The 18787-nt window shown below is 48.3% G+C and overlaps 1 protein-coding gene across 12 annotated transcripts in view; it reads left to right on the top strand.

Moving 5' to 3' along the window:
• Nucleotides 1–18787, top strand: part of ADAMTS16 (ADAM metallopeptidase with thrombospondin type 1 motif 16) — a 145647-nt gene that overhangs the window by 40711 nt on the left and 86149 nt on the right. For all 12 annotated transcript variants that reach the window (XR_006788494.3, XR_008505165.2, XR_006788495.3 and 9 more), the window contains 5 exons: nt 63–262; nt 1089–1172; nt 3490–3649; nt 5082–5187; nt 14303–14440. Coding sequence is in view for 8 of the 12 variants with exons in the window: in XM_045863764.3 (XP_045719720.1) it covers nt 63–262; nt 1089–1172; nt 3490–3649; nt 5082–5187; nt 14303–14440 (688 nt within the window). In the remaining 4 variants the exon portion in view is untranslated. The remainder of the gene's footprint in view (nt 1–62; nt 263–1088; nt 1173–3489; nt 3650–5081; nt 5188–14302; nt 14441–18787) is intronic.

The following is an 18787-nucleotide window of genomic DNA, read 5'->3' as shown; positions in this document are numbered from 1 at the left end:
CACTGCTGGTTTGGGGGTGACGGCTTTTGCTTTCATTTGTTCTCGGAACATCCCCTCCGTAGACATGCCCAAGCCTCCCAAGGAGGACCTCTTCGTCCTGCCTGACGAGTACGCGTCTTGCTTACGGCATAAGCGCTCTCTGCTGAAGTCCCATAGGAACAGAGAGCTGAACGTGGAGACGTTGGTGGTCGTCGACAGGAAGATGATGCAGAACCACGGCCACGAAAATATCACCACCTACGTGCTGACCATACTCAACATGGTAGGAGAGTCCTTCTTGTTGAACCATGTGTGTAATGCCCCCTCGTGGGGCATGCGCATTTATGTCTCACATGCAAGAAATGCGTTCTCTCTGGTGACTCCTTCACTCTTACTGTGTTCCAACCTAAAGAGCCACGTTCAGAACGTCAGAGAACACTATAAGGAGGGGAAACGGTCCGGCCCTCTCTGTGAGCCAGGGGCATGTTTTGGGTGGGTCAATGTCTTCATTTACTAGAAATCTATAAGAGGGCGCTGAGACTATTTAGTGCAGTAAATCCGCTTATGTGTGATTTTAGAGGGCTATACAGAAATACCCACCTCTTTAGGAACATTAAGGGTTAAATACTGAATATATACTATTTTATCTACAACGTCAGAAAAACCTACAACCCTATAGGCTACCATCTTGGGTAGAATGTCCCGTGTCCCAGATTGGCAGCCGTTGTGATGACGAGAAGCATCTAAGCCCCACGGGGGTGACTAAGTAACACGTAAATAATGGAAGACAAGATCCCAGGTCACGTGCGTGTGGTTTGAAAACGAGTTGGGATGACGATGTTCTGGAAAACACACTTGCATTCCACCTCAGCACCCCTGAACCTGGGTGTCTTTGCTGGTGTCCCGTCTGGCTGCCTGCCCCACGGTGAGGATTCCACGCTTGCTCTACCTGGCCCTTAGACATTTCTGTACCGGTCCGTCTAGCAGCCTGAGAAAGTCGGCATTGCTGTGTCACGAGAGAATGGGGACCCGCCGTGCCCGGCAGGACTCTGGGGACGGGGGAAATGGCACCACGCACGGGGCCTGACAAGATTGCCCGTCTTTTTCAGGTGTCTGCTTTGTTCAAAGACGGAACGATAGGAGGAAACATCAACATTGCAATTGTAGGTCTGATCCTTCTAGAGGAAGAACAGGTAATCTGCCTCTGAAGCTGCGCCTTCTTTCCTCCCAGAAAAATAAACGCAAAGTGAGGCCTTTTTTCCCCTCAATGTGATCCCTCTGTGGTTTCTTGACTTTTCTCTCGCTTGGGAACAAAAGTGTTTAATATTTTGTGTCTAATGCAATGAGTTTCTTACCGGTTCTTTTAATGATTATTTGAATCGTGTGTGTGTGCGTGCACGTGCGTGCGTGTGCGCAGAGGTAGTGAGGAATGCTCTCTTAGTAGGCGTAAGAGAAAATAGAACAGAGGAGCTGCCTTAAACATATGCGTGGGACCCACACTGGGGATACAAAGTGCACAGTGTGTCTTCAGCCACCTCCCCAACGTGAGCTTTTAGGCTCCTGGGTGGAACTGAGCCCTTTCAGGTCTTTTTTTTTTTTTTTTTCTTTTTTCTTTTTAAAGATTTTATTTATTTATTCATGAGAGACAGAGAGAGAGAGAGGCAGAGGGAGAAGCAGGCTCCCCGCTGAGCAGGGAGCCCGATGTGGGACTCGATCCCAGGACCCTGGGATCATGACCTGAGCCGAAGGCAGACGCTTAACCATCTGAGCCACCCAGGCACCCACCCTTTCAGGTCTTTGCTAGAAAACGAAAACTACAGTGAAATCGTGCTGTGGGGCATTGTTGTTTTCCTCTGTGACCTCCTAAGACTGACCGGACTTACAGCCCCTACCAGCTTCAGTCACAGGATTGTGTTTTCACAGAGATTCTGGAATGCCATGTGCATGTCCCTCATTGCATCCAAACACCTCATTGTGGCGGATCTTGGTCGCAGTGGGTAAAAGCGTCTCCTTGCTTGCATCCCAGCGTCCCTGTGTAAATACACGGGCTTGCACTTCAGTTCAAGGGAGGTTCTATATGCACATTCTGTGGCACATGTAATGGGGGAGTCTCAGCCATGCAGGACTCTCACTTCTGCTTGGCCCCAAGCTGATCGCTGGCTCCGCACCGGAGGAGTGAGCTTCCCGTGCTGACATCTTAGCAGGGTCCCCCATTAGCCATGGTTCTCTTGTTTATAACACAGAATTTTTTTAGCTGAAACCAGAGATCACTCATAAGATCTAAGATGCCTCCAGAAGGGGAGCTTCTGAGGTGTTGCTCTTTTTCTGGACAGTGGGGGCCTGCAGGGGCAAGCCTATTTCTAGCCCGAGTGGTCAGGAAGATACAGCTTCATTGTCTGTGTGAGTGAGCGTCTGGGCAGGGGCTGCTCAACTGGCAGGGCGTCTCAGGTGACAGGTTAATTATTCGTTGTATTAAATCGGTTTCACCTTGGAATTCATCCAAGCTGCAAAGAATAAGCGAGGTTATCTTTTGATCGTACACCTGTGTTAACTCTGATTAATGCGGTGTTCCTGGAAATCACCTGCTGAAGAATGTGAGGCATGTCCCAGTGCGGCAGTAGACTTAGGTGCATTTGACTCTCTGCAAAGACAAAATAAGCACTGAAGGAGAAAACCTCTTCAGTGAGCGAGAAACGCACATTTCAACCCAACATCTAATCGTGAATGCTTTACTCAAGTTGTCCTGGAATCACGCTGTTTAACCTGGCTTTCTCTGACGGAGCCATGGGAAGAAATAGCTACAAAGATCAAATAACTCATTGCAGCCTGCTCTGGTGTTCCTGACCCCCCACTTCTGAATTCCCCTGACATTTCACTGTTGCTGTGTTAGACGTGGTATACATGCATCTGGTGGGATGTATCCTGCATTGTTTCCTTCTGGCTCCTGTCTGTTTTCTAGGAAGAGAGCTTTTCCAGTTGACCTACCCCTTCTCATAAGCATGTTGCTTCTGTAGGAAAGTGACTTAATTTAATACTCTCAATGATAAATGGTAAGAGTTATGAATCAGAAATCCCAGGTGCCCAGCTTGGTTATGAAATCAACCATCTAGGTGTGTTTTTGTGTACGTGCAAAATCACATAAAAATGGTTCTGTTGCCTTATATAAGTTTACAGAGTGCTTTACAAAGATTCTGATGCAGACCTTGCATGCACGGCGACTCATCTTTCTTGGGGCATTGAAAATGCATTCGGGGTCGGCTAACTACATCCCAGCTGTCTTTGTACAGAACTACAGAAATGAACAGAAGTGTCCACCCTGAATCCATTTTATAGAAGACACCCTCCTTTGGATTTTAATCCATGAAATGGGTGTATCAGCTTATAGGCCATTCGGACCCATCTGTGTAGTTGAAATCCCAGTTACTGACAGGCTGATGACAGTGAAGTAACAACTGGCTTGTGATGTGTTTTCTCTCTGTTGTCATGGGGGTCTTGGTCTGTCTTGCGCAGCCCGGGCTCGTGATAAGCCACCATGCGGACCACACGTTAAGTAGCTTCTGCCAGTGGCAGTCGGGATTGATGAGCAAAGACAGCACGCGCCACGACCATGCCATCTTGCTGACGGGTCTGGACATATGTTCCTGGAAGAATGAACCCTGTGACACCTTGGGTAAGACCCTCTCGCGGCATTTTGAGGAGCGCGTGCGTGCTGTGCGCCCTTGGGGGCCCAGGACATTGAGGATTTGCCCCTCGTTGCAAATCCATGGTGGTAGTCGCTGCTGAATATGGCTGTAAGCACAGATGTGCTTCCCTGGAGGTACTTGGCCAAGCCTCAGTGTGTGCGTTTATTCACCCAAAGTGAAGACTTCACAAGGAGCGGTCCCTCATACATTCAAGAGATCCTGTCTCTTCTAACTTAAGAGTTTCTCGCTTTTCTTCTCCCATGTGTGAGAACGGGGTGAACAGATTCAAGGATGTCCCATTCTGTGGCAGAAACAGTACATTTATGAATGTTTACAGAGATGTTATAGCGATATTATATTCTCCATATTTCCTTTGCTGCATAAATACCACAATCTTAGCAATTTTTTAACATGTTTATGAGGCTGTGCATATTTTGGAGGCAGGACTTTGATATTTTTTCCAAATAGTCTAAAGCACACTGTGACCAGGGTTCTCTTAGCCATTTTCTCTAACTCTGCATTTCTTTCTGCGAACTTAGTCAGCTAGAGCTCAGTCAAATAGAGGTTAATCGTGACTGCTTGTTCCTGGAAAGGCCTGCTTACAAGGTGGGCCCTGGCTGGATGCTGACAACCAGACTCCAGGGTGCTTTCCGATCCCTGCTTGATGAGCGGGCTCACTGTGCCTGCACCGCTTGCTTGTACGGATAATGGGGTTTCCACGGGACGTCTGCTTTCCTTCTGGGAGTCTGGACTTTGGGTCCACACCATGCAGGGCTGCTATGCCATCAGCCCCGGATAAAATCCTTGGGTCCTGAGTGTCTAATGAGCCTGCCTCGTGTTTCTGGGGGAGTGAAGTGCATCCTGTGTGGATCCACTGGGAGAGGGCTCTGGAAACTCTTGCATGGTTTCCTCCAAACCTCTCCCCGTGCATGAGTTCCCATTGCTGATTTTGTCCTGCATCCTCTGGTGTCTGTATGAAACTATACCTGAGAGTATGACAAAGCCTGAGTCCTATGAATCCTTGGACCTGGGCTGGTCTTGGGGACCTCCTGCTGTACCCATTCACTACAGTACTCTTTTATTCAGGCTTCCAAGAACACAGATTTTTATATAAAAAGGCAGAGATTCTTCTCCATCTACAGGAAACACCCTTTTCTACTCTGCCCCAATTATAACCTGTAACATGAACACCACATACAGCCGTGAATTATTTTCCATGTGGAGAGCAGATCCCCCTCAGTCACATTGCAAAGAACCCCTTATGTGCTTGCCCAAGAGTTTCCCATTCAGATTTCGCCACATGAAGGTGAGAAGTACACTTCTCTGAAGGACAGGGGATAAATATGCTTATATAATATACTTTCTTTATTTTTTTGCAATGACACTGCTGTATATTCTTTTGATCTCTATGCCCCATAGGATTTGCGCCCATAAGTGGAATGTGTAGTAAATATCGCAGCTGCACAATTAATGAAGATACGGGTCTTGGACTGGCCTTCACCATTGCCCATGAGTCTGGACACAAGTAAGTGTACTCCGTGGGAAGCTAGATCCTGGGCTGCTTTCCCCACTGGATGGTTGCCATAGACACGCTGGTTCATTAGGTCAAGTCTGTATGGGGCATCACGTATATCCAAGAAGAATGTCACCGACAGGTAGGACATGGATCCCTTAGGTACTTCTTATTTTTCTTTTGTTTTGTTTTGTTTTTATTTTAAACAGGCTCCATGCCTAGCATGGAGCCCAACATGGGGCTTGAACTCACAGCACTGAGATCAAGACCTGAGCTGAAATCAAGAGTCAGACGCTTAACCGACTGAGCCACCCAGGCGCCCCTTCTTAGGTTTTTATTTCAGTGCCAAGCCATGCACAGTCTAAAGCCGTGGCGATTCCCGCATCTACAGCCTCTCTCCTCTGCTCTTCCTTCACGTCCCAGCTCATGCGTGCGTGTAGGGCTGCATACAGTTGTCTCAGCCTCCGCTCCTTTGTCCTGTTCTGAACTTTGGTCCTGCACACTGATTTCATTCCATGGTTAGTTCCTATCAGGGACGATAGTGACAAGGCCGTCTCTTGTCAACTAGTTACCCTGGAGTTTTGTGTGCTTCTATCACTTCTATAATTTGTAGAGATGTCTTTTGATTGGAATGCCAAACAGAGTTTGGAGAGTGCAGGTTAGACTAGGGGTCGGGGCTGGTAGGAGCTGGTCTGCTGCCCACATCTCCAGATGTCCAGCATAATGGGCAGCGTCAGGGTGCGTGGTAAGCCTGGGCTCGGTGCAGCCGGATGTCAGCGCTGACCAGAGCACTCAGCAGCCGGTGGCTTGTCATGGTGGCGTCTTTCTACATGAAAATGTTACATTTGTTCCTGTAGAATGAACACTTTCTATCAATTACTTACAGACGCTATCGTTCTACAATAAGGTTTCTTGGGCTAATCATTCAATAAGCTGCGTTAGGTCCCGTCTTCGCCTTACTGCGGCCCACCTGCTGACTTCCTGGCCTTGGCCCGATCAGCATGAGCGCCAGGAGTGGGAGCACAGGTGTCTTCCTGGTACACAGCAGCTCTGCTTGAAGTTTCTCGCAGAAAATGCACAACTGGGAATTACCATTTTCCTATTTTTCACTTTCACCCTGATTTTACTTGCAAACCACAAACCCGTTTGTGATTCAGTTTTTGCAGAACTGACGTCTCCATCCCCTGGTAGAAACGGACTGAGGCAATGCCTGTCCCCTCGTCCTGTTGTGTGTGTGTGTGTGTGCACGTCCATGTTCCCCTTGTCCTGTTGTGTGTGTGTATGTGCGTCCGTGTTCCCCTCGTCCTGTTGTGTGTGTGTGTGTGCGCGTCCGTGTTCCCCTCGTCCTGTTGTGTGTGTGCATCTGTGTTGCCCTCGTCCTGTTGTGTGCATGTGTGTGCGTGCGTCCGTGTTCCCCTCACCCTGTTGTGCGTGTGTATGTGCGCGTCCATGTTACCCTCGTTCTGTTGTGTGTGTGTGTGTTTCCGTGTTCCCCTCGTCCTGTTGTGTGTGTGCGTGCATCCGTGTTCCCCTCATCCTGTTGTGTGTGTGCATCTGTGTTGCCCTCGTCCTGTTGTGTGCATGTGTGTGCGTGTGTCCGTGTTCCCCTCACCCTGTTGTGCGTGTGTGTGTGCGCGTCCATGTTACCCTCGTTCTGTTGTGTGTGTGTGTGTTTCCGTGTTCCCCTCGTCCTGTTGTGTGTGTGCGTGCATCCGTGTTCCCCTCATCCTGTTGTGTGTGTGCATCTGTGTTGCCCTCGTCCTGTTGTGTGCATGTGTGTGCGTGTGTCCGTGTTCCCCTCATCCTGTTGTGTGTGTGTGTGTGCGTCCGTGTTCCCCTCATCCTGTTGTGTGTGTGTATGTGTTTCCGTGTTCCCCTCGTCCTGTTGTGTGTGTGCGTGCATCCGTGTTCCCCTCATCCTGTTGTGTGTGTGCATCTGTGTTGCCCTCGTCCTGTTGTGTGCATATGTGTGCATGCGTCCATGTTCCCCTCATCCTCTTGTGTGTGTGTGTGTCCGTGTTCCCCTCGTCCTGTTGTGTGTGTGTGCGCGTGCATCCGTGTTCCCCTCGTCCTCTTGTGTGTGTGTATGGGCGTCCATGTTCCCCTCATCCTGTTGTGTGTGTGTGCGTGCGTCCATGTTCCCCCCGTCCTCTTGTGTGTGTGTGTGTTTGTCCGTGTTCCCCTCGTCCTGTTGTGTGTGCACGCATCCGTGTTCCCCCCGTCCTGTTGTGTGTGTGTGTGCGCGTCTGTGTTCCCCTCGTCCTGTTGTATGTGTGCATCCGTGTTCCCCTCGTCCTGTTGTGTGTGTGCATCCGTGTTCCCCTCATCCTGTTGTGTGTGTGTGTGCACGTCCGTGTTCCCATCATCCTGTTGTGTGCGCACGTCCGTGTTCCCCTCGTCCTGGTGTGTGTGTGTGTGCGCGTCTGTGTTCCCCTCGTCCTGTTGTATGTGTGCATCCGTGTTCCCCCCGTCCTGTTGTGTGTGTGTGTGCGCGTCTGTGTTCCCCTCGTCCTGTTGTATGTGTGCATCCGTGTTCCCCTCGTCCTGTTGTATGTGTGCATCCGTGTTCCCCTCGTCCTGTTGTGTGTGTGCGTCCGTGTTCCCCTCATCCTGTTGTGTGTGTGTGTGTGCGTCTGTGTTCCCCTCGTCCTGTTGTGTGCGCACGTCCGTGTTCCCCTCGTCCTGTTGTGTGTGTGCGTCCGTGTTCCCCTCATCCTGTTGTGTGTGTGTGTGTGCGTCTGTGTTCCCCTCGTCCTGTTGTGTGCGCACGTCCGTGTTCCCCTCGTCCTGGTGTGTGTGTGCGTCCGTGTTCCCCTCGTCCTGTTGTGTGTGTGTGTGCATCCATGTTCCCCTCGTCCTGTTGTGTGCACGCGTCCGTGTTCCCCTCGTCCTGTTGTGTGTGTGCGTACGTGTTCCCCTCGTCCTGTTGTGTGTGTGCATCCGTGTTCCCCTCGTCCTGTTGGGTGTGTGTGTGTGCGCGCGTCTGTGTCCCTGAGTGTGTGTCGCATACGTGCACCTGCCTGTAGTGTGGCCCCATGAGGCCCTGCAGACTTGGCTGTCTGAACTGATGACCTGAAAATGAAGCTCATACCCTGCTTCTGATCCCTTCATTATAGGTAATGATTGACTTTTTCAGTGCCTAGAAAATTGCCCCTACAATTTATGAAGCTTCCAGTTAAATCATAATTGTATTTCTAATAGGCTGCTACCATTAAAACTTCAAAAAAACTCATTACGTTAACGACATGAGGCTCTGGCTGTCCCCTGAACCATACCTGAATTTAATTAAACAATCCGGGCAAGAAATGTTTAAGTCACCGAGGGCTGAGCAGCTCAGTATTAAGTGAAGGGATGTAGTTCGGGACTGGCCGTGTGCAGAGTTGCAGGTGGCGGGTCTACCCAAAGTGAAACTGGACACCTCAGAGAAGGGTCTTCAGCGTCAGCAAGGATCAGTGTCTCCTTTTATTTTTTCTTAGGAGTCAATTAATATTCCCTTTCTTCACCGGAACTGGGTCTAGATGGAAAAGGTATTTTTCCAAACATGGTAACAGTGTTTTTATTTCAAGTGGGACTGTGGAGGGGAGGAAGGAAATGGGCTGTAGGTTTGGATGAAAGGGAGTCCTGCTCCTCATAGGCTTCAACTCCAGAAAATGATCAGCTCCTTCTTGAGCACCTGACGTTAAGAGGGCATCATGCAACAAGCAGGACCTGGGAGCTCTGAACATGTCACGTCAGCACTGAAGTCGCTTCCGATCCTATTGCGGAAACAGGAAGTGCACGTGGGAGATATGCAAATGAGTCGTGGGTGCCACATGCATGATGAGCGACCACAGCACTAATAGTAATAACAGCAGTAGTAATAGTATTGCTTGCTGTTCATGGAACACTTTGTGAGATTTGCAGAGCAATCTCCATGCAGCTCAAGCCGGGGAGACCGCGGGGGACACTCCTCTCCCCGCTCCACCAGGCTCGTGGGCACACGATGCTGAGGGTTCAGCGAATGTGAATGAACAGAACGGACAGAGTGAGTCAGGGATGAGGAGATGGATGAACGAAGAGTATTTCACTGAGTCGTTTGCTGTGGCAACTACATCAAATGGGAAAAGCATGCAAGGCTCCCTGATTTAACCCAATGGATTTTTGTTGAATTGAATTGAAAATGAACACACTTACTCATTTCTCTGATTTAATAAATACTACTTCTTGGAGGAGAGTTGTCACTTGGTGTATGGATCAAACATCATAACATAAACAGCATGCCTGGCAATGAACTCCAAGCGGGGTCAAATTCTGAGTCCTGCGCCTTAAGAATTAAAAAGTAATCATGCATCTGTTAGGACTTTATAAAACATCCTGCTTTAGAGGTTCGTTTTACTTTTTCAGGTTTGTTTACATTCAGAGGATATCGCTGAGGTCAGAGGCATACTTTTCTCGAGGCCTTTCAGCCAGAGATTTTCTAACCTTTAACTCAGAGAAGGATCTCTGTGAATGTCAGCCAATTTCATCTACTGAGTCCAGTTATTTTCATGTCCGGACATCTTGTGGTTTCTATGGAGGAATCTGACCTGCACATAGAAATCACTGGGACCCAGGGTTTGGATTTGTGTTGGAAAAGGGAGGGAGACAGGACCAGGAGTGAGGATGTGTGTTCTCCTTTAGGATGTGGGGTTCGGTCAGGCTTGTTCCTAAGCCAGTGGTGTAGGGTGAGTTTCCTGGTCATATTCGATCACTTGGCATAGGATGTGCGGTTTGCTAGAGGCAGATTTTGAGAACTGGCACAGACACGTTGAATGTTGAACTACAGGTTTTGGAGAATATGTCCCCTGAATGGCATGATTCCATTGGAAAAATTCCCACGTATTAAGGAAGTGGTGCCATTTAGGAGTAGGACCTTAGGCCTGGGATTCCGGATCCATGCAGTTCTCCTGAAGATTGGCCGCGACCAGTGTGCGCTCTGCCTTTTCTTCTCTTACCTAAGCTTTCCTCTGCAAAACCAAGAGAGTCCGAGATCCTCGGCATGATTGTGCAGGTGCAATTTCAGGTGTACTGGTTGAGCTGAGCATTCCTAACATACAACCCTTGCTTAAATGCTTAACTTGCATTATCGTTGCAGACCATCAAGACAATATTAAAACATATTGGCTGTGCTTAGAAATATTCATGACCCATCATTCTGCCACTTGTCTTCTCCCACACGTATCGAACCGTTCACTGAGCATGATTTCCATTCTGCCAGCAAAGCACTGTGTGGGGTTCTATGAAGATTAGTGACTCACCCCCTCCAAGAGTCTTCACAGAAAGACAAAATAGATACGGCGTGCACAGATCAGGCTGTGCGGGCTGTAGGCATTGCAAGAGACTCCGTCAGGGAGGACCAGGGAAGTCTCGAAGCAGAAGTGGCTTGCTAATACATTAAGGCCCAGCAGGCTTGGCTGGTGAGGTTAGATGCCCTTTTGAGCATTTGAGGGTGAGGCTGTGCACTGTTATCAACTGAGCCCCGCAGCTGGCTCAGGGGGGCACCAGCGGTGCTGCGGGCTTGTGCAATATCAACTACAGACCCTCTGGCCGGTGACTGTCAGACTGCCCTCTAGGGAGCCCTAGCAGGTCGGAGGGTCATCTCTTACCAATTGTATTTATTGTTCCTCCTAAGAGTTTTTGTTTCTGTGTCCAAAAACATTTGAAACCTATTGACCTTTGGCTGAACACACACACACACACACACACATACATCAAACGTATAAAAGTAACATCTAGGCATTGAGTAATTGGAGCAAGACCACATTTGAATAAGGAAATGGATAAAAGTTCTGAATTTTCCTTTGTGATGTGCACGGTACCAGGACTTCTGTGCATTTGTAGAGCAAGGTTTTATTACCCTATTATATAGGTGAGGAAACTGAGGCCCGGTGACTTCAGTAATTTACCTCAAATCCAACTGCTTGTGAAGGACAGAGGCAAGACCTCGATGGATGCCATCTTCAGCCTCTGCTCTTCTGGTTGTTTGACCTGCCCCGGCCCCTGAGACCCATGTGATGCTGTGTCCACACCAGCTTTTTCCCTCTCAAGGGGGGTGGGTTGTGCTCCCTGGAAAGTCCACATCAGAGCTCCAACACCTAGGCCCACCTGTGGCACCATCATGGCACCAAGGGTGTGATTTAGCCATCCAGATGACGGTGGCCCCTGGTTACTTCGAAGGGTTTCTTGTTTCCTTAACTACGCTGTCTGGACAGTCTGAAATACTCGATTCAACCTCTAACGAGACATGGCCGTTCATCATTCTGGGTAAATCGTTAGTAATGACAGAATACATGCTGATGCAATTGAGTCACTCAAAACATACTGTGGAGACATTAAAAGCATCGCACACTGATTATGATTCTCAAGTCCAGTTTAATCTGAAATTATGTTTACATTTGGGTATTTGAGTGGGTGTTATGGCTGGAAGTTTGCTCTTTGTTTATTCAGCAAACATCAGTGGAGAACCTGTTATGGGCTAGTGAGCATACCGGCCTGGGGCTGGGCATGGACAAGAAGGGTCTCCGTCCTTTAGAAACTTAAAAGCTAGTGAGTGGGAAAGAAAACAGTATATTTACTGTTTCAACCTATGGGGTGACCGAAATTTTGAATAAAATACTATGGCTCACGGAAGCAAAGAACACATCTGGTATGGTGTAACTTGGGTAGTAATTACATTTCTTGGTTGCCAAATACCAACCTTATCTTGAAAATGTGGTCTTTTCATCCTTCCCTGACTTTATTGTTACCATCAAATGTGGTCACTGTGGGGTACTTTCACGTGAATGTGCTGACATCACAGTACGATGTATGGGCACTGTACTACTTGGAAAGACAACTCGCAACATAGTCACGCTGAGATTGGGTGGGCATCAGGATTACCTTATTGTGTTAGAATACACCCAAATACCAAAGCCTAACTCCCAAGCTACTAAATTAAAATATATATATATATATATATATACATATATACCAGAATGGACTTTGGGGAGCCACACCAAGAGGTGTGTTTCTCAGATATTCTGACGCACAGCAGAGTTTGAAAATCAATTATAGAAAGAATCATGGAAAATATCTTAGATGAAAAAGTTTAAGACCCCCATGTCCCCAGATCTGGGTTGTTGTGGCTTTCATGTCCTTAGAAATGTGGGCAGAGTGGTAGCACATTTACCTGGGGCACTTACTGGACCACAATGCACGTGTCGTCTACACAGGTCAAGGGCCCGCCAGGGGAGTGTACTTTGGTTATTCATTTTCCTAACTTTCTCCCCAAGGCAGACACCCATATGTGATTACAGTCTGAATCCTTTTCATAGCCATGACACATTTCCTCTGCTATATGGTTACCCCGGCCTTGATTGATTGCTTTAATAGAACTTCAGAGGATGGGTGGAGGCTGAAATGACTCCCATCTGTATCACCCTTGGTACTGAGCAGGAATTTTGCAGAAATTCAACAATGTTTGCACGCCAGATTTCCTTGGATACGCCCTTCGATGGTGCTCGTGTTACGCTCTTACCCGGGTCCCGCCTGGGCTCTGATGCCGGAGCATCAGGTTGCAGTCCTGAGTCCGAGACGGTGGACATGGCTCTCTCCAGTCCTCAGTCTTGCTGTCACGATATTCTACCTGCCTTATAGGCTTTTGGGGAGGCTTAAGTTAAAAAATACAGATAAGGTGTTTAATATCCTGTTTGAACACTAGTGAGCGCTTCCAAGTGTGAGTTATTTTTATTGATACTATTGAATCTCTATGAGTAAGCCAGTAAAGTGGGGGAGATGTGTTTTCAGCCTCAGCCGCAAATACAGATTCCCTGGCCCATGGTTGGAGCCCCTGTCCCCAGTGATGGGAGTCTTCTGTCCCTGCTGCCCTGCCTCCTCTCATCATGGGATTCTTGGTGGCATTCTTGGAATGTTCCCAGACCCAGTGACAATCTTGCCCTTCTTTGCTTTGCCCCCTTGCCTTCCCCTTTGCTCTGTACCCCACTCATGTGGAACCCCATTATCTAAGAATCCATCCAGTGATTTGGCAGCTACCAGACATTAATGGCCAACAATGGCTCCACCCTCTAAGAATATGTTTGCTCTCATGGGAAGTCTTCAGGGTCATATAGAACTCCCAAATCGCCCAGGCCTTCTTCCTGAGCCATTAGTTGTGCTCTTTCTAGGGTAGATGAAGATGGCAGTGTGAGAAACTCCTGAGCCAAAGCTCTAGGCAGTTAAGAAGAAGCTGACTTGGTGGAGAGACGTAGCAACTCGGTTCATGGCATTCTTATCGGTGTAGGGCTAGAGTTTTCTCAGGTGACAGTGAAGGGGTGCCAATTGGCACCTCTGTAAAGGACCCTATTAAGTACCCCAAGAGCCAATGAGGCTTGAGATGGTCCCCTCTACTCAGCTAGGGCCGGCACCTCAGAGTGGTCTGGTTTTGAAGCAGAAGGAACAGGTGTACCTTCAAACAATTCCTGCAGATAAAGGCCGCAAGATTGCCCACTGGGCTTCATGGAGCTACGTCCTCCAAAGGGACATAGGGAATGAGGTCAAGCACTGTCCAGCCGTGACAGCCCCCAGCAGTGCAGACCTGGCAGGAGGTGGGGCAGCCCTTGGTGGGAGTGGGGACAAAGGGTCAGCCCCACAGGGAGCTCTAGCAGGTGGTCGGTTCTCCAATTGTGGGAGGCATCAGACGCACCCGGGGAGACCACGTTTGTGTTTCTGACAAACACGTGGAAATTCTGAAAATCCCTGGTGAGCAGAAGAGTGTAGAGAGATGAGAGCAGGAGGGAACGCTGTCAGCTTTATCAAGGTCAGGGGACCTGCCCTCCACATCCCATGTAGAATGCTTTTTTATAATTAAAACATGGGCCCTTAGCAGACATCCGACGCGTGCTTCATTTTGCATTGGTGTGCCCTTTCAAACAACTGACCGAAGGTTAGTTCTTCAGGAAAGGTCTGTGAATGCGTGGCTATGTTCTACGACCTGGCTGTTCAGACATTTTCTTTCTGCCTGATGGGCAGGCAGGCGTGGAGGAGTCCACCGTGTTGAACGTGCATTTGATGGAGTCTGTTAGGTCATTGACCCTTTTCTTGGTTTTGAAAGAATCGTTTCTCTCTCTCACAGCTTTGGCATGGTCCATGATGGAGAAGGGAACGTGTGCAAAAAGTCTGAGGGCAACATCATGTCCCCCACGTTGGCAGGACGCAACGGGGTCTTCTCCTGGTCACCCTGCAGCCGCCAGTACCTGCACAAATTTTTAAGGTATGAACTCCCGGAGCTCGGTGTGTGTCTCTTAGTGCCTGATTCTGTCCAAGCAGCCCCGGCTTGGCTGTGACTTCCCAAGATGGCTCCCCTTCGAAGGTGTCTTGAGATGTTCCCTCGGCCAAGAAGTTTGTCAGATACTTCCTTAGAGCTCAAAGACTTGCAGGCTGAATCCAACATCATTTGACCTTTAGACTCAAATGAAACCCAAGATACTTACCAAATCAAACTATTTGTCACTAACATTTAGTTGTTTTAAATTCTCATTTCTGTGACTAAATGTTTTTTATTCGTGAGTAGAAGACCTACCGTGCACACAGTGGGAACGCAATGTAACTTTTGGGGGTCTCTTCTCGTCTCTCTTCTCTTCTCTTTTCTTTTCTTTTCCACAAAGTACATTTCTTATTAGAAGAGGAAACCTTAGCCTGGCTCTAAAATCTTGCAATTTTAATAATTATTTTTGTAAATGGTTATTATAGCACTAATTCATTTAGGATATAGGACATGGGGGAGATAGGGTTTGACCCCCTGAGCAAGTCAGTAGATTTTCAACTCTTTAGAGAAAGAAGGGACTTTAAGAAGTGGCCTTAGATCTGCTAGTAAGGCAGACTGTCCCCCAAGTCTCAAGGACGTTGAGTTTGGAGTTTGGTTTCAGCTGCAGACCCTAGCCTTCTTTCTGACGTGTGTCACACTGTTGCCCGGGTCAGCGGACCTGCTGCGTGCGGTCACACAGAGCCCGGGGCCTTCCATCCTGTGGCCGCTTCCTCTTGTGGGGGCTGGCTGGGCACCGCAGCCCGCGGCTCCCAGGGAAGGAGAAGGCTGTGGAGGGCATGCAGGACGGGGCTGTGTTCCTGGCAGGGAGCATGCAGCTGAGGGCCCACCCTGCAAGGGCTGGGTCATGAACGTCGGGGCTGGGACTGCGGGGGCACGCCCACCTGAGCTCCCCGCATTCCTCCTCTTCCCTTCTGAGCCGGCTCTCCTGGGCCCCAGGGGTGGCATCTGCAGCACACCGTGCTCTGAGGTTCTTGTGCCTCCTGGAGGACACACCCCTTTCCACCCTTGTCCTTTCGGGAACATTCTTGTCTCCCTGGCCCTGGGAAGAACTGCTTTCGCTCAGCAGGGAGGAGGACGTGCGTATCCGTGACACAGAAACGTATCTTGCCAGACACCTAGAAGGCTTGTGCTCACTCTCTGACAAACATGCCAATGCTCAATAATCCACTGATTCTTTCAAGGAGACACAAAGCATGTGCTTCCTTCTTTCCAAAATGTGTCAGTGCTGGCGGCAAAGGGCCTTCCTGGCGAGTTCTCCATTAAATGCACGCACATTTCTGAGACTCATCAAGGAAGGTATGAGAGTTAGTGCTCTTATGTCAGTGATATATTCTTGGACAAAGCTAACAAGCCAAACCACCTTACTTTAAGAATTTGGAGCAGATTATGACAAGAAAACATACAAAAAATAATTAGGGGTGCCTGGGTGGCTCATTTGGTTAAGCGTGTGACTCTTGATTTCGGCTCAGCTCATGATCTCAGGGTCCTGAGATTGAGCCCCCCCCACCCCCCCACCCCCGCTGGGCTCTGCGCTGGGCATGGAACCTGCTTGTGCTTCTCTCTCTCCCTCTGCCCTGCCCCTCTGCAAAGGCACGCTCTCCCTCTCAAAAAAAATAGAATTGACAGATGAATACGAAAAGCAAATGAAAGTAAAAAATGGAGAACAAGGAATAAACACACAAATATATCAGTCTTAAAATATAGGCTTTGCCTGTGATATTGAAGCTGGAAATTGGGCAAAGGTCTTTCTAGGAACCAAAGCAAGAAAGGAGATCAAATCTATTCATATGAACAGAAAATAGGGCAAATACCGGTATTTCAAGGAAAGCGAGGCTTTTGCCAGCACAGAATTCTTGGAAACAAATGAAACTGTGCCTATGTATATCTAAACTGAACTATAGATTCATCCAAGTGCATGTGTTGATAGATGTGTTTCTATATATTTTATTCATATCCTTTACATTTACAGAATACCCTGCTATACATCTGCTATATAAAATATGTTACGTACCTGTAACAAATTATGTCACATAGTGAGTGCTTATAAGTACTGGTAGACACACGAAGTAAAAACACTGGTAGGACGTACCTCAGTGGATATGTGTGTGTGAGCTAACCCATGGCACCTGATGACTCCCCGCTTCTACCCTCCTCTGGACCCCACGCTAGAGTGAGTCCATCCCGGGCCAGTCCCAGACACCAGGAGCACATGCTTGTCCCTCTCCTGTTTCTGCCACGACACGATGCCAGCAACTGAACAGGGAACGTGGAGGGAGGCGTAGCGGCAGGGTGCGTGACCCACGCTGGCCCCACCAGAGCTGGGAAGGAAAAAAGATTGGCGTACGCATGGACTACCAGCTTAGCAGCCAGATATCCGCCTTCCAAGTCTCTGTAACAGATGCACGTGCCTATAGTCAGAACCCAGAACTCATTATTCGAAGCTAGGAGTCGAGGGCAAAAGTCCCCGCTCCTGTTGTACCCAGTAAGACACCTTTCAGGCTTCCACTGGCCTCACTGACTCGCCCCACGGAGCTTCTTATCTTGGGCTCTAGGTTTTCTTCATTTTTTTGTCTTTCTTTCCTTTTCTCTTTCTTTCTTATTTTGCCAGTAAAGCCTTTTCTTCCTTTTTTTCTGTTGCACAAATTACAGCATCTTGTCTTTAGCACACCTCGGGGCAGGGTCACGTTGGCGTTTCTGTTGGTTATACTCCCTGTCTGCTCACCGTCTGAGGCTTCTCCCCGTGCCCTCGCGGAGCCCTGAGCCCCTGGCTGGGTTCCCCTTCTCGCTGCCCTTCCCCTCAGTCCTCCTCTGAGCTTGTAGCAAGTCTTCTGAGCCAGCATCCCGACCACTCACCTTCAGCCTGGGTTCTTTCCTCATGTTCTTACCATGAGACTTCATAGCAGTCAAGGTATTTTACCGCCTAAAGGAATGAAGGCTGCCTTCCATAGTTCATGCCACCCAAGAAGAGTGAAAATTTCGTGGACAGTATCTGTCACCTGGCAATACAAATCTGTATTCTAGTAACATACACTTGATCATTTTTCTTTTATTTCTAATATAAAAAAGGCAGTGTCAACATTATTCTACTGGTGACATGACACATCGAGGTCCTTTCAACGTTTGCTCTTCCCTGTGCGGGCTCCTTGTGGGGTCAAGTTGGGGATTGTTAGCACTGTTTGTAGCTGTTTCTTGGAGCTGTTCAATTTTGTTTGGTGTGTGTGTGTGTTTATCGTGCATGAAGAATTCTGCTTTCTGTAATAAAAAAGAGCACAAACCTAAGTTTACATTGAAGTTTTCTATATCAGTCCTTTCTATAATTTTCTAGATTAATTTTCAAAAAAATGTTTCAAAGATTTTATTTATTTATTTGACTGAGAGAGAGAATGCATGCGTGCGAGCGAAAGCACACAAGCAGGGGGAGCGGCAGAGGGAGAGGCAGAAGCAGACTCCTTGCTGAGCAGGGAGCCCAGTGCAGGGCTCGATCCCAGGACCCTGAGATCATGACCTGAGCCGAAGGCAGACACTTAACCAGCTGAGCCATCCAGGTTCCCCTCAAAATTTTTATAGCTTTTTCATCTTCATGGTTTTGATCAAGATAAACATTTTTAATTTTTTTGAAATGTGCCCAGACGACGTGGAGAGCAGGGGCTGCAACGTGTGGGTGTACGGTGAGAATCAGCGTCATACGAGAGTCCAGATCACTGCTAAGCTGCCAAGAACTGTAGGAGAACTCGTGGAAGGAAATAGTTATATGCTTAGAGAGCACTTGTTTTGATGACATTAGATATGGGCTGTGATCTTCGAATCAGACCGTGGCCCTAGGAGGGGTTGCCAAGAGTGTGGTTCAGAGACATGTTTGCTCTGGGATCCCGGGACGGTTCAATGTCTGCTCAAGTTTGCTCATTTGTTTTTGTGTCAGTCAGTAAAACCCTTGTGTGGCCATTCAGTCATAAACTTTTATTTTCAAGAACTTTGCTAATTTTGCTGGGCCACATGATTATAAACAGAAACACAACATTATGCACGCTCACAAATTTGTTCTCTTAAAAGATTAAATTTCCCAAGAGAGCCTCCTGCTGTCAAAGTCACTCAAGCTTTTGTTCCCATGGGATGACCAGTGGTGAATGGGCCATTTCTATACTGTGTTAGCAGAGAAGTCTCATTGGTTTAATCAATTGGAGACTGTCTTCTTTGACGTGTTTGCCGACTTCCTGATTTCCAGGTAATCACAATCCTGTTATGTTCTCCACCAATTAGGTGGCTGTTTGGATACGATCCCAACAATGAGTAAGG

The sequence above is a fragment of the Mirounga angustirostris genome, unplaced genomic scaffold (assembly GCF_029215605.1).
Source record: "Mirounga angustirostris isolate CCGP_5_RB_7025 unplaced genomic scaffold, mMirAng1.0.hap1 SCAF_7, whole genome shotgun sequence".
Taxonomy (NCBI): domain Eukaryota; kingdom Metazoa; phylum Chordata; class Mammalia; order Carnivora; family Phocidae; genus Mirounga; species Mirounga angustirostris.
This window is presented reverse-complemented; position numbering and strand designations above follow the sequence as displayed.